At 48.6% G+C, this 14,777-nt stretch overlaps 1 protein-coding gene across 1 annotated transcript; it reads left to right on the top strand.

Annotated features, from left to right (window-relative positions):
- Window positions 1–20: 20 nt before the first annotated feature.
- LOC101423078 (WD repeat domain-containing protein 83) lies at window positions 21–11,211 on the top strand. Its single transcript, XM_004450248.5, has 8 exons — window positions 21–383; window positions 469–589; window positions 672–846; window positions 1,069–1,175; window positions 1,529–1,596; window positions 1,687–1,795; window positions 1,877–1,991; window positions 3,544–11,211. The coding sequence occupies exons 1-8, from the start codon at window positions 281–283 to the stop codon at window positions 3,691–3,693; spliced, it is 948 nt and encodes a 315-aa protein (XP_004450305.1). The 5' UTR covers window positions 21–280; the 3' UTR covers window positions 3,694–11,211.
- Window positions 11,212–14,777: the final 3,566 nt, after the last annotated feature.

Below are 14,777 nucleotides of genomic sequence, written 5' to 3'. Positions count from 1 at the left end.
CTTCCGGTCCTCGCGGCGGGGGCCAGGACGCCCCCCAGCCAGAAGTCGGAGCGTGGGAAGAGGCCAGAACCGCTCCCGGGAAACGGGAATTAGGGGGAAACTCTGGAAGCGGGCTTCAGTATTCCCACTGCGAGCTCCAAAAAGTCGAAACTTGAACCGGAAATTGGGAAACAGGAAGTAGACCGCGGGGGACAATACTAAGGTTACACCCGAGCGTGGTTCCCGGAGCAGAAGCCGCGGGATCGTCGGATTTAAGGCGGCGGGAAGGGCTGTCGGAGCCATGGCTTTCCCTGAGCCAAAGCCGCGGGCCCCCGAGCTGCCGCAGAAACGGCTGAGGACGCTGGAGTGCGGGCAGGGGGCGGTGCGCGCCGTGCGCTTTAATGGTGAGCGGCCGCCTCTTCCTTCTGGGCCCTCGGTCCCCGCCGCCTGAGGTCGGCGGCCCAGTAACCCCCGCCTGGTGCTCCCCAGTGGATGGCAATTACTGCCTGACGTGCGGCCGCGACAAGACCCTGAAGCTGTGGAACCCGCTGCGAGGGACGCTGCTGCGGACGTACAGCGGCCACGGCTACGAGGTGCTGGACGCGGCCGGGTGAGCCGGGGGCCGGGCCCGCTTCGGGGCGCTGGGGCGGGGATCGGAGGTCGACGCTGACCTGCCGTGCCCGCCCTGCCAGCTCCTTTGACAACAGCAATCTCTGCTCCGGCGGCGGGGACAAGGCCGTGGTGCTGTGGGACGTGGCGTCGGGACAGGTCGTGCGCAAATTCCGGGGCCAAGCCGGAGTGAATGCAAACGGAAAGACTGTCGCCGGAGCGGGGGTGGCCGAAGGGACCCACATTGACCCATGGATGGTGACAAGGACAAACCTTCCCCTTTTCCCCCTGGCAGGCACTCACCAAGCTCTGCCCTTGCGGTTCTCCAGAAGGTTTTCATCGCCCCTGCCTGTTCTTGCCTTTACATGCCCCAGGAGCCCTTCCTGTATCTCAGTCCTGCAAAGTCCCACCCGCTCTAAGCGGCAGGTCCCGTTTCCCAGAAAGCGAACACAGTGCAGCGAGCCCGGGGCCTAGACAGAGGGAACCAGGGACTGCTGCTCTTGGAAGCATGAGCTGGTGCAGACTCTAGATGAGGCCAGGGACGGCATATCTAGTGTGAAGGTGTCAGACCACGAGGTCCTTACAGGGTGAGTGAGGCCAGGATCTCAACCTCCCCCCCTCCCCAGGAGCCCCTGGGAATCACAGCTGCCTCTTCATAGAGGTTGAAGTCTACTTTCCTTAAGAGGTCCTGCAAGTTCTGGCGCCTGCTGACCTCTCAGTTTTTATTCATTCATGGACCTCAGAATTCTAGGGAATTCAATTCATTTCAACACCATGACCGTGACCAAGGATTTTCCTTGGCCTGCCCTACATGGGACCCCCAGGGCGGCAGTTAAGTGTGCACAGAAGAATAGGCCAGCCTTTTCTTCTTGGCCCAGGTAGGGAGTTGGGGGGCAGGGACACCCAGGGCTGAAGGCACTGGGGCCGCTGTTTCCTGAAGTTCCGTGGATGGCCGGGTGAGGCGCTATGACCTGAGGATGGGGCAGCTCTTCTCAGACTACGTGGGCAGTGAGTGGGACGAGGGGGGAGGTGGGCAGGGGGTAGACAGAGGCAGAAAGGGGGAAGACCCAGTCTCATCTGCCTCCCCTCCCCCACCAGGCGCCATCACCTGCGTCTGCTTCAGCCGGGACGGCCAGTGCACCTTGGTGTCCAGCCTGGACTCCACGTTGCGTCTTCTAGACAAAGACACGGGGGAGTTGCTGGGCGAGTGAGTCCTCCAGCTCGTGGGTGTCTGCCCCCTCCAGCCCAGCCCGGAGGCCCAAGCCCCCCTGACCCCGCCCTTCTGCAGGTACACTGGCCACAAGAACCAGGAGTACAAGCTGGACTGCTGCCTGACCGAGCGTGACACCCATGTGGTCAGCTGCTCCGAGGACGGCAAAGTCTTCTTCTGGGACCTGGTGGAGGTGAGCTCCCACCTTACCCCCCCACATCCTCTCCACTCCGGCGCCACAGGCCCTTATCCTGGTCCCTGCCAGGCCTGCAAAGGAGTGGATGTTCCAGCTGGGGCCTTGAAGGGTGACTGAGACGACATGTGGGGAGGACGCTCCAGACAAAGGGAACAGCATGTGCAAAGGCTGGGAGGGGTGACACGTCAGTCCTTGTGATTCGTGGATTCCACATTTGCAAATCCACATACTTGTGAAGATTTCTTTGAAACCCCAAAATCAGTATTCACGGGGCTTTGGCAGTCGTTCACAGACAGGCAGAGTGGCAACGTCCACGTTCCCTGCTGAGGTGGAACAAGGGAGCCCTCCTGGTTTTGGCTCTCAGACTCTAAACAGGTGTCCTTTTTGCAGTCTGTTTAGTGCCACGTTTTTCATATTTTTTTTGCTTTGGGTGGGTGAGTTCACCATTTAAAACGGCCCCCAAGCACAGTGCTGATGTGCTGTCTAGCATTTCTAAGCACAAGAAGGCGGGGATGCATCTTACAGAGAAAATACGGGTATTAGCTTTGTTTAGGATGAGTTATAGCGCTGTTGGTCGCAAATTCCACGTTAAGAAGTCAACCATGTATGTAACGTTATCTACTGGTTGGTTGATGAAAACGTGGCCAGAGGCGGCAGGAACCTAACCGTGTGTTTCCCCCAGGAGCCGTGGTTCAGAGCTGGCTAATTCGGTGTTCATGGTACTTTCTAGAAATAACTGCTGTGAATAACCAGGTCAGCTGTAGGAGTTCTCCAGATGGGCAGGCCCCAGATCAGGCAGGGCCTCAGCCGCCTGAGGAGCAGGAGCTCCCTCGGGGCAGAGCCGAGGGGGATCTGACCTCAGGCCACATGGGACTGTGGTTGTTGAGGAAACCTGCGCTGTGTCTGAGTGCCCCGGGGTGCCCAGCCCTTGAGCCCATCTGATGGGGAGTCAGGGTGGCACAGGCCGAGCCGGCTCCGTGGGCAGGGGAGCCTGGTGGGAGGAGACGGCAGTGCTCGGGCTCAGTGGGGACAGTCAGTCTCCTCGAGGGTGGAGGCCGCTCAGGGACCCTGGAGCCTGGAGGGCCTGCTCGCTCCGGGAACCTGGGGGAGGCGCTAATGTCCCGTCTGCCTCACGAGGGCCCTGTGGACCTGAAGTTGCCAAGTAGGAGAGGGGTGCTTTTGGGTAGAAAGAGGAACCGCGGCTTCCATGAGGAAACGCGTGACGTTTCTCCTGTGGCTGCAGAGAGGGCTGGCTGGGGTGGGCGGCGGTGGGGGGACGGGACAGCTGGGAGCAGGTCAGGACAGGCTCTGAGCAGGTGGCAGCTGCCAAGGGGGACAGAACCAGTCCCTGGACGCGTCCCAAAGGCAGAGCCAACAGGGTGTAGCGATGGGAGTGAGGTGAGAGAAAGACAGCCCCCTGAGGTGTTCGGCTGAGCCCCTGGAAGGCTGGGCTGGTTCTGGCGGGACTGGTGCTGTGGTGTTGGCGCAGGGCTGGGGGCTGGGGCGGGCGCCTGGGAAGCTGCCCTGACGGGGCTCCGCTCGCCCCCAGGGCGCCCTGGTGCTGGCCCTGCCCGTGGGCCCCGGCGTGGTGCAGTCGCTGGCCTTCCACCCCTCCGAGCCCTGCCTGCTGACCGCCATGGGGGGCAGCGTCCAGTGCTGGCGGGAAGAGACCTACGAGGCGGAGGGCGGCGCAGGCTGAAGCCAGGGACGCCCGAGGACGCAGAGGACGCAGAGGGCGCCAGGCCATTTATTCCCGAGACGCTGGGGCTGCAGGGGGAGAGGAAGGGGCTTCGACCTAATAAATAGAGCAGGGCGAGAGCTGCCCGCCGCCGCCACCCTTCAGTCCTCGTTCTTCTCCGGCGTGAAGGCGTCCACCTTCTGGGCGAAGGTCTCGGCCACCAGCAGCGGGAAGACCAGGGAGGCATCGGCGTAGACCTGCGGGGGGCCCTGGTGAGCTCTGCTACCCTCAGCCTCGGCCTGAAACCCCCCGCCCCCGCCCCCGCCCCCGCCCTCGCCCTCACCTTGACCGGCTGCGCGTCCACCCGGAGCTTGCCCCAGGAGACGGCCTCGTCAGGCCGCGCGCCCGAATCGGAGCCGTCGAACTCCTGGGCCGTGTTGACGTAGACGGAGTAGTCGGCCCCGTTCCGCTGTGGGCAGGCGCGGGACAGCCAGTCAGGAGACAGACAGACAGACACGGGGACAGGGCTGCCGTGACGGAGGGCGTGTCCAGGTTTAGGAGGCCCCTCCGCGGCCCCTCCAGCAGACGGACAGACAGACACAGGGGCAGGGCTGCCGTGACGGAGGGCGTGTCCAGGTTTAGGATGCCCCTCTGCGGCCCCTCCAGCAGACAGACAGACAGACACAGGGGCAGGGCTGCCGTGACGGAGGGCGTGTCCAGGTTTAGGAGGCCCCTCTGCGGCCCCTCCAGCAGACAGACAGACAGACACGGGGGCAGGGCTGCCGTGACGGAGGGCGTGCCCCAGGTTTAGGAGGCCCCTCTGCGGCCCCTCCAGCAGACAGACAGACAGACACGGGGGCAGGGCTGCTGTGACGGAGGGCGTGTCCCAGGTTTGGGAGGCCCCTTCGCACCGCTCCAGCGGGTGGGCAAGAAGCCCGCCACAAACCCACCTCCCCCGGCTCCCACCCTCACCCCGCAGCGGCCAGAGGACACCTGTGAACATCTGAGTTGGGTCCCGTCCCTCCTCTGCTAAGAGTGCTCCATGGCTCCCACCTTCCTCAGGGTGAAAGCTAAAGCCCTCCCCGGAGTCCACAAGGCCCTGCACCCCTGCCCGTCACCCCCCATGCGCTCCCCCTTACTGGCTGCCTGGCTGTTCCTTGAGTTCTTCAGCCACCTCGGGGCCTTTGCAGTGGCTGTTCCCTATACCAGGAATTACCCCCCACCCTGCCCCTAAAACAACGGCATAATTCATGGGAAGCACCTCCCAGGAATCTTTGCTAATGGGTCATACTTCACAGCAGGGTCTTCCCCACGTACCCCTTTTTCTTGCCATCCCATCATAGCATCCCTGACATACTTCACTGCTTGCTGCCCGTCTACCCCACAAAGTAGTGAATAAGTCAAGCGGTGTAAAGCAATGCTGTTTTTCAAAGGATATGGCCAAATAACCACGGAAGATTGTTGGAAAGGAAGAATCCTTACTGAAACCGGAATGTGGAAGCAGGTTGAAGGTGAAAAGCAAGTTAAAAAAAAAAAACCCAAAATCCAACCAAATGCGGAACATGCAAAGATTTACAATGAAAGTGTTTCACAATAGGAATAGATTAGCTCACATCTGTGTGTCCAAATTAAAATAGCCTGTCGATATAATTCACCACATAGGATAGCATAAGCTAGTTGGTCAAAAGTGCCGGTGGCCTGGGCCCCCAAAGTTGCGGCTCTTGTAGAGGTTGTAGAGGTTGGCCCTTGTCCTGTGGCTCCGGCCTGACTCTAGGTGACCAGTCAGAGTCGAGTCCCTGCGGTATAAGCAGTAGGTATCAGAAGTTCTTGAAGCTCTCACAGCACTTACAGTCTGTTACTCATTTGAAAGCCATGATAAATCTTGGGTGCTCATTAACTCAGGAACCTGTTTCATCATCTACTGCAGGGTGTTCCTATCAGGCCTTAGACGAATAACGTAGATGTACCCTAACAGCCCCACAGTGGAGGCCAAGGTGGAGAACATTTCCTCAGCCACCATGACCTTCCCTTTGGTACGTGGTAGACCGGGAAGAAGGTGAACCAGACACTCCAGAACATCAGCACGCTAGAGGTCAGGAACGTGGCATCTCGGGTGCAGTGACAGTGTCCCAAATCAAATGCGGTCATCATAGGCAATGTAAGGAAAAATCCTGGGCGGGGAAGCCAAGAAGGTCCCCAGTGCTGAGGAGCCCAAGTCTTCCAGAACACAGTAGAAGGTAGAGACAGAGAGTCCTTATTACACTCAGTGATGAGTTGTTGAGACTCCGAGTCAAGTCTATGTCAATGAAGGGGGCAGAGGGTCCCAGCCAGATTCCACAGGCAGTGCCTGGGTCAGGGAAGAGAAGGGGATCACTGATTCAGGTACCCCTGATCGCAACCACTGCCTCATCCTTTCACCTGGTGCAGTGGTCTTGAGTGCGAGAACCATGGGTGAGGATTTAGCCAAAACCACGGACACAGCCCTAGTAAATACGACTTCAGATGTTGCAGGACGTAGGTAGCACTGTGAGGACAACCAGTGAAGAGTAGGGGGTAGAGGAAGCCAGGGGTGGTGGAGCGGAGGATGTCATCAAGAGTCCAGGTACTGACCTGGGGGTCAGAGTGTCTCCACGCTTCCCCAAGACCCCAAGGCCCCCAGCTGTGAGGACAGCCACCCCCGGAGAGTCTTCAAAGCCCCAGAAAGTCGGAAGCTTCAGGAAGCAGGAGTCTGACTCTGTGGGTATGGGTGGATTATATACTACAACACAAATCTGTATCTGGTGATAAAAAAAGCAGATAGGCAGTGTGTCTCAAGTTCAGTGACCCTGACTCCAAAGACAAATGTGACCTTCAGCATCCTAGTGTATGCTGTCGGTCCTGGAAACTCCCCAGAGGCAGAGAATGGGGACGCTCTATCACGAATGATTTCCTGTGGACCCCACCTTATGGCGTTAAGGAGCAAAATTAAATTTCTCATTCTTTTCATCTTCTATATGAAAGGGCTTTTTTTTTTTTTTTCTCCACGAATTATTACATAAACATGGAAGATATCACATCTCCAGGCCAACTCTGGGATAGACAGTTTTCCCACATTTGAGACGGGATACTGTTTTCGTTTCCTAGGTTGCTCAAACAAATACCGTGAAATGGGTGGACTGCTACTTTGGGAATTTATTAGCTTACGGTTCTGAGGCTAAAAGAAAGTCCAAATCTGTTGGAAACTGAGGCACACTGGCCTCACAAGGAGAGACTTGCTGTCTCCATGGCTATGCTTGTAACGTAAGGAATGCAGTAAATAAGAGTTCCCAGCAAACCGGATGAAGCTGTTAAAGGCTGAAAGAGAAGATGAGCACATACCTTTTGTAGTAAATAGAACACTTAGACTTTGTTCCTTGAGATAAGATTTTTTGAGTTCTTAGAGTTCCTTAGTAATGCTAGTAGTTAACTGCATGTTCTGCTTGTTGTCATGTAGACTGGGGTATATAGAGAGCCCCTTGTAAACAAAGTTGTCTGATGCGTCTCTACTTGCAGACCCCCTGATCCAGCTCTCTCGTTCTTTCTTTCTTTCACTCTCCCTTTTTCTTTCATTCCCGATACCCTTCGGGTCCAAATCTCCAACACAAGTCAAAGCATCTTCAAGGCGATGCCTTCTTGAAGACTAGTGTTCTGGGCTGGCCTATCAGCAGTCCTTGGATCCTCTGCCACATGGCAAAGCACGTGGCGGCGTCTCTTGGTCTCTCCCTTTCTCCTCCCCGTTTCATTGATTTCAGCTTCTTCCTGTGTCCATTTCTCTCTCACATCTGCATTCACTCTGCTTAGGAAGGACTCCAGTAATAGGATTAAGACACATCCTGACTGGGTTGGGCCACACAAACCTTAACTGAAAAAACCTCATCAAACATTCCTACTCGCAACATGTTTGCATGGATAAAACTGAGTTAAATTTAAGAACGTGTTTTTCTGGGGTAGATAAAGCTTCAAATGATCACAGGTAGTTTTTGAGAAAGCCCTTCTATCTGGATATGAGATGATTTTGGCAATGATTTTTGGTCACGTTCATGGGATAATGTTTTAATGGGTATATAGGGAAATGCCAGTTTTTAGAGTTGCATGCTAATGAGTTGTTTGAAAAGCCAACAAATCTAAAATACATAAATCCATGAAGCAAATGTGACAAACACTTTAACTCTTGTTCAGTCTTGACCAGCCATATGTTAACTATTCATTAAACTTTTTGAGCTGCCCAGTAATTTTGGAATTTTTCCTAATAGATCAAAAAAGGGAACATTAAAACCATAAACCTTGCCTATGTAAAAGTCTCCCAAGTTGCATTTATAATGAAATCTAATTTTAGTGGAGAAGTTTTAATTTGGTCCAAAGTCCCAAATTTAAGTTTTATTTATATTAGAACAAATCCTTTTATAATTGAGCAGTTGAAAAAAATTTGACCAATTGTTTCAATTAATGCTATTGGTAAGAACCTGCCCAAAGAAGGTTGTTTACCTTTACCAACTGATTTTTTACAGCTGTCTTCCCAAGCCGCCATAGTTTTATGAAGCCTTTACATACTATACAGCTAAATTATGCTTATAAATTATACATTTGACACTCAGCTTATGAAAAATGGAAACTTATTCAGTAATCCAGCAGAAAAGCAGGTAAAGAACAAAGACATTGTTGACAATGATATTAATCAGAGGTTAGGGGTCAGCAAACTTTTTCTGCATAGGACCACGTAGAATTTTAGGGTTTGCAGGCCACAGTGACAACTATTCAGTGCTGCAGGTGAAAGCAACTGTAGACAATACATAAATGACTGGCTGTAGCTTTGTTCCGATAAACCTTTATTTAAAAAATGGTTGGCATGCCAAATTTGTCCCACGGGCCATAGTTTGCTGGCACCTGATGTAAATGATTGTTCATGGAGGATTTTGATTTATTTTTTATTTTTCATTTATTTTTATTTTTTTAAAAAGATTTATTTTTATTTCTCTTCCCTTCCCAGCAAACCCCTTCCCTTTGTCTGCTCTCTTGTGTCCATTCATTGTGTGCTCTTCTGTGTCCGCTTGCATTCTTGTCAGGTGGCTCGGGTATCTATGTCTCTTTTCGTTGCATCATCTTGCTGCGTCAGCTCTCTGCGTGTGTGGCGCCACTCCTGGGCAGGCTGTGCTTTTTGCACAGAGTGGCTCTCCTTGCAGGGTGCACTCCTTGTGTGGGGGGCTCCCCTACACGGGGGACACCCCTGCGTGGCACGGGTCTCCTTGCATGCATCAGCACTGCGCATGGGCCAGCTCGCCACACGGGCCAGGAGGCCCTGGGTTCGAATTCTGGATCTCCTATATGGTAGGCAGATGCTCTATCAGTTGAGCCACATCCGCTCCCATTTTTTATTTTTAAAGAAGCTTTAGATTACATAAATGTTATGTCAAAAATACAGGAGATTCCCATGTACCCCACCCCTTTTCCCTCCCACACTTTCCCCCCATTAACAACATCTTTCATTAGTGTGGTACATTTATTACGATTGATGAACACATACTGAAGCATTGTACTAACCAAAGACTAGTTTACACTCTAATTTACATTTTGCATAATTTTATAGGTTTTGACAAAATGTATAATGGCCTGTACCTGTCATTGCAAGTCATGCAGGACAATTCCAATGTCCCCAAGATGTCTCATGTTACTCCAGTCCTTCCCTTTCCCTCCCCTCAGAACCACCGTCTTTATGTAAATGATCATTAAACAGACCGTTCCCTTTTTGATTCTACCCCACCGTTGTGTGTTTCTCTTTCCTTCTCTCCTAGACTGCTCGACTGACTTTCCATGGGAATCCCTGTCATCTGTTTGCATCCCTCCTTGGTGGCCTTTCTAACATCTAAATCTGAGCTTATAACATCTCAGGAGGAAACTGCACAAAATATGATTTTGATAAATTTCACTTTACAGCACAGCTCCAAAAAGGCCCCTGTTTTGAAATTACTTCCATCTTCCCCTCCAGCGAGAGTCCCAGCATATACCTGTACTCCATATCACTTAAATCTCCCAATGACTCATTACATTGTGGCTTTAATAGTTGCTATTTCTTCTAATTTTTAAAGGACAGGTTTATTGAACATTTTATTTAACCACTCTTTTTAGTGTACAATTACGTGAATTTTGACAAATGTGTACAGGCATGATAGGAATAAAGAAGGTTTCTCCCAGGTCAGCTAACAGGGAGGTGAGGATGGTCAACCACCACACCAGGGAACCGAGAGAGTCTACAACTACAAGCAGGAGAATCCCATCCATTAGCCATGTGAGTTCTAAGACCCCCTCTTGGTTTTGAGGTGGAGTGGACTTCGCCATCCTAGGGTCCATAGGGTGGAGGAATAAAATATGGATTGGAGTGGACTTACTGGTATTCCACTCTAGAATTATTGTGGCTCTAACAAAGAAAGAAATGATATCATTGATGTGGAGACAGTGGCCACAGGAGTTGCTGAGTGCAGGGAGAGGGAGGAAGAGGTGTGATGTGGGGGCATTTTTGGGACTTGGAGTTGTCTTGAGTGATATTGGAGGGACAGATGGAGGACATTATATATCCTGCCATAAACGACTGAATGTACTGGGGGAGAGTATAAACTACAATGTGAACTATGATCCATGTGGTGCAGCAGTGTCCCAAAATGTATTCACCAAGTGCAGTGAATGTGCCACGATGATGAAAGAGGCTGTTGATGTAGGAGGGTTGGGGGGGTGTATGGGGACCTCTTATTTTTTTAATGTAACATTTTGTGTGATCTACGTATCTTTTAAAAATAAATAAAAAATACGTTTTAAAACACACACACACACAATGAACTCCCACTGACCTTGAGACAAAGACCAGAGAACGAGTACTTTATTTGGTGGCCCCAGAAGACAGGGGAGAGGGGAGTAAGGCAGGGTTGAGAAGACAGCTGATAAAAGTTGCCTTAACTCATCCATGTGGAATCTAAGCCCCCTCTTGATATAGAGGTGGAGTGGACATCACCATCCCAGGGTCCACAGGATGAGGAATAGAGTATGGATTAGAGTGGACTTACTGATATTCTACTATGGAGCTATTGTGATTAGTAATGGAAGAAACAGTAGCACTGATGGGGAGGAAGTGGCCATGGTAGCTACTGTGGGTAGGGAGAAGGAAGAAGAGATATGATGTGGGGGCATTTTCAGGACTTGGAGTTGTCCTGGGTGGTACTGCAGGGACAGATACTGGACATTGTATGTCCTGCCATGGCCCACTGGGTGGACTGGGGGCGAGTGTCAACTACAATGTAAACTATAATCCATGTGGTGCAGCAGTGCTCCAAAATGTATTCACCAAATGCAATGAATGTGCCACGATGAAATGAATGTGCCACGATGATGAAAGGTTGTTGATGTGGGTGGGAGGAGTGGGGTGAGGGGGATGTGGGGGTATGTAGGAATCTTTTATATTTTTTAATGTAATGTTTTGTGTGATCTATGTATCTTTAAAAAAGAAGATAATAAACTTGTTGCTTATTTAAAAAAGGTTTCAATTATCCCAAAGAAATTTCACATCTTCCTTTGGAATTAACCTCCCTCTCCACCCCGACCCCCAGGGAACCACTGATCTGTTTTCTGTACCTATAAGCTTTACTTTTTCCAAAGTGTTACGTAAAAAGAATCAGCATATAGAATTTGAGATTCTTCCACATCAGCATTCTCTCATTTCCTGTTTTCTGGAACCATTTGTGTAGAATTGATCTTATGTCTTAAGTGGATTTGTAGACCAGTAAAGCCAATAGTTTTCTTTGTAGAAATTTAAATTATGAATTCAATTATTTTCATAGATATAGGACTATTCAGGTTTTCTGTTTTTTCTTGGGTGAGCTTTGGTAGCTTGTGTGTTTCAAGGAATTTGTCAATTTCCTACCACTTGTCTAGTTTATAGGTAAAATTCCAAGAACCCTCTTGGGATTATTATCTGGCTGGCTAAGAATGCTAAGCTTATTTCCTCTGTCTGCCTAGGTCCCTGCACATGCCTATCATGGAACTTTTCACAGCACCGTGAAAAGCCTCTTTTCTTTTTGCTCACCCCCTTTTTTCATGAAAGCCTTATTGTGGGTATGATTGCTGTGATATTAGAGGGAAATTTGAATCTAGCCTTACTGCACTAGCTAGACTCTCCAGTACAATGTTGAATATAAGTGGTGAAAATAAGCCCTTGTCCCCAACCTTAGGGGAAAAAAATCATTCAGTCTTATTTAATAAGGGTAATGTTGGGTGTAGGTTTTTCACAGATACACTTTATCAGATTAAGGGTTTCCCTTTTCTGCGGTCTGAGAGATAGTATAATGAATGGATGTTAAATTTGTCAAATGCTTTTGCTGTGTCAGTTGAGATGATCACACAGTTTGCCTTCATTAGTCTTTTCATATGGCGAATTACATGGATTGATTTTAGAATTTTAATCTAACTTACATCCATGGGATAAAGCCCACTTAGTCATAAGCACTTCTTTATCCACCTCCCACAAATTTAAATATATCATGGTCTAATTTTTTTTCCAATTAAAAATATTTTCTAGGGGATTGGATGTAGCTAAGTGGGTGAATGCCTGCTTCCCATGTATGAGGTCCAGGGTACAAACCAACAAACAAACAAACCCGCTCTCTTTGAGGAGCAGATGTAGCTCAGTAGTTGAGCACCTGCTTCCCATGTACAAGTTCCTGGGTTCATTCCCCAGTACTTCCTAAAAATATATATATACTTTTCTAATTTATCTTTTGTTTTATTATTTGACACGTAGGTTGTGAAGAAATGTGTTTTTTTTTTAACTTTTAAATATTTAAGGATTTTCCAGCTCTCTTTATGTTATTGATTTCTAGTTTAATCCCTCTGTGGTCAGAAAGCATGCTTTATATTATTTCAGTCTTTTTAAGTTGGATGAGATTTCTTTTATTGTCCAGAATATGGGCTCTCTTGGGGAATGTTCTGTGTACTTGTGTGTATTCTTCTGTGGTTGGGTAGAATGTCCTATAAGTGTACATTAAGTCAAGTTGGTTGATAGTGTTGTTCAGGTCTTCTGTATCAATACCAGTATTTTTTCTCACTTGTTCTATCCATTACTGAGATAGACATGTTGTTGACTTCAAACATAATGTGGCTTCTAGTTAGTTTTAGGGAAGCGGATGTGGCTCAGGCGACTGGGCTCCCACCTACCAGATAGGAAGTTGCTGGTTCAGATCCCAGTGCTTCCTAAAGAAGACAGTGAGCTAGTGCAACAAAATGAGGCAACAAGAGATGCAGGGAAGAAAAACATAATGAGAGACACAGCAAAGCAGGGAGCGGAGGTGGCTCAAGGGAATAGGCACCTCCCTCCCACATCAGAGGTCTTGGGTTTGGCTTCCAGTGCCTACCAAAGAAACAAGGAAGACGAATAGACACAGCAAATGAAAAAAAAACAACAAGGGGATGGGGAGAAATAAAGTAAATCTTAAAAAATAATAATGTTAGTTTCATGTAGATATATAGAATTAGATTTAGATTTTTTACCCAACCTCAAAATAATTGTGTTTTCCACTTGGTGTTTAAAGTTTTACATTTAATACTTCGACACATTTGGATTCAGATCTACCATCTTTCTAGTTGTTTTTCCTTTGTCTATCAGTTATTCTTTTTGTCTCCTTTTTGCTCTACTTTTGAATGAATGGAGTATATTCATTAATCTCCACTATTAGTTTATTATTCAATACCACTTCATATTTTTAGTGGTTGCTGTCAGATTTCCCTGCCCATATACAACATCACCACCAACCTTCAAATAATTTCATATCATCTCGTGCAAAGTATAAAAAATATTACCATAATAAACTTTAATTTCCTCTCTCCCATTCCTTGGGTTATTGCTGTCATGCACTTTATTCAACTTTAATTAATAGGTGCACTTTTCCAAATGGTTTTCCTTAACAACGCTGAACGTAAATATATTATTTAAATAAGAGGTAGATTTCTCAGTATTGTAGAAAGGAGTTACAAATATGAAAAGGGAAAGATTACAATGCAGCCTGTGGTTGAATTGGAATTGGGATTATAGGTATGAATTCATAGTTTTGCATATATAACTAGATAGATAAATATAGAACTAAATGTGTGTATGTTTCTTACACAGATACATATTCATACATTTCCCAGTTCTGTCTGCTGACTAGCACTAGAAGCAAAGACATACCCAGTAGCAATGAGCACACTTCAACCACAGATTTGAAAACCATTCTTCACTAAAGGGAACCCGGGTTATTTGGAGAAATGGCTACAAACTTAAGAAAGCAAGATAGATTGGCATCAGCACTTTCCAAGATGTAACGTATGAAAAGCTAAGAGTATAAGAGGATTTTTTAAAAAGTAGGAATTCTGTATCTAATCAAGCTTTTAATATCTTTGAATATCAAGGCTAAAGAAAAACTATTTCAATATACAAGAAAAAACATAAATTGTGATAAAAAACAAGTCATATGGGTAAGAATTAGAAGAAAAGGGAAATGAAAAATGAAAGAGAAAAAGCTTATTTATATATAGACAATAGAAAGATTTCTTTTTTTAAAATAGATTTATTTATTTCTCTCCCCTTCCCCCCCCCGCCCCAGTTGTCTGTTCTCTGTGTCTATTTGCTGTGTGTTCTTTGTCCGCTTCTGTTGTTGTCAGTAGCACAGGAATCTGTGTTTCTTTTTGTTGCATCATCTTGTTGTGTCAGCTCTCCGTGTGTGCGGCGCCATTCTTGGGCAGGCTGCACTTTCTATTGCACTGGGTGGGTCTCCTTACGGGGTGCACTCCTTGCGTGTGGGGCTCCCCTACGTGGGGGACACCGCTGCGTGGCAGGGCACTCCTTGCGCACATCAGCACTGCACATGGGCCAGCTCCACACGGGTCAAGGAGGCCCGGGGTTTGAACCACAGACCTCCCATGTGGTAGACGGATGCCCTAACCACTGGGCCAAGTCCGCTTCCCTAGAAAGATTTCTTAAAATCTGATAAAACAGAAAAGTTAAATAAGAAAATAGGAACTAAGGGTATTTTTTTAAAAAAGGTTTAAGTATAAAGATTAAAACTAGGAAA

The sequence above is a fragment of the Dasypus novemcinctus genome, chromosome 30, assembly GCF_030445035.2.
Source record: "Dasypus novemcinctus isolate mDasNov1 chromosome 30, mDasNov1.1.hap2, whole genome shotgun sequence".
Lineage (NCBI taxonomy): Eukaryota > Metazoa > Chordata > Mammalia > Cingulata > Dasypodidae > Dasypus > Dasypus novemcinctus.
The sequence above is the reverse complement of the archived record's forward strand: the minus strand, read 5'-3'. Positions and strand labels throughout refer to the sequence as shown.

What these genes read in the sequence shown, in the direction of transcription:
- LOC101423078 (XM_004450248.5), top strand. Translation starts at nt 281, where the DNA reads ATGGCTTTCCCTGAGCCAAAGCCGCGGGCCCCCGAGCTGCCGCAGAAA. An exon ending in GAGGTGCTGGACGCGGCCGG is followed by an intron (nt 590 to 671) that starts GTGAGCCGGGGG and finishes CCGCCCTGCCAG; the next exon opens with CTCCTTTGACAACAGCAATC. An exon ending in TCTTCTGGGACCTGGTGGAG is followed by an intron (nt 1,992 to 3,543) that starts GTGAGCTCCCAC and finishes GCTCGCCCCCAG; the next exon opens with GGCGCCCTGGTGCTGGCCCT.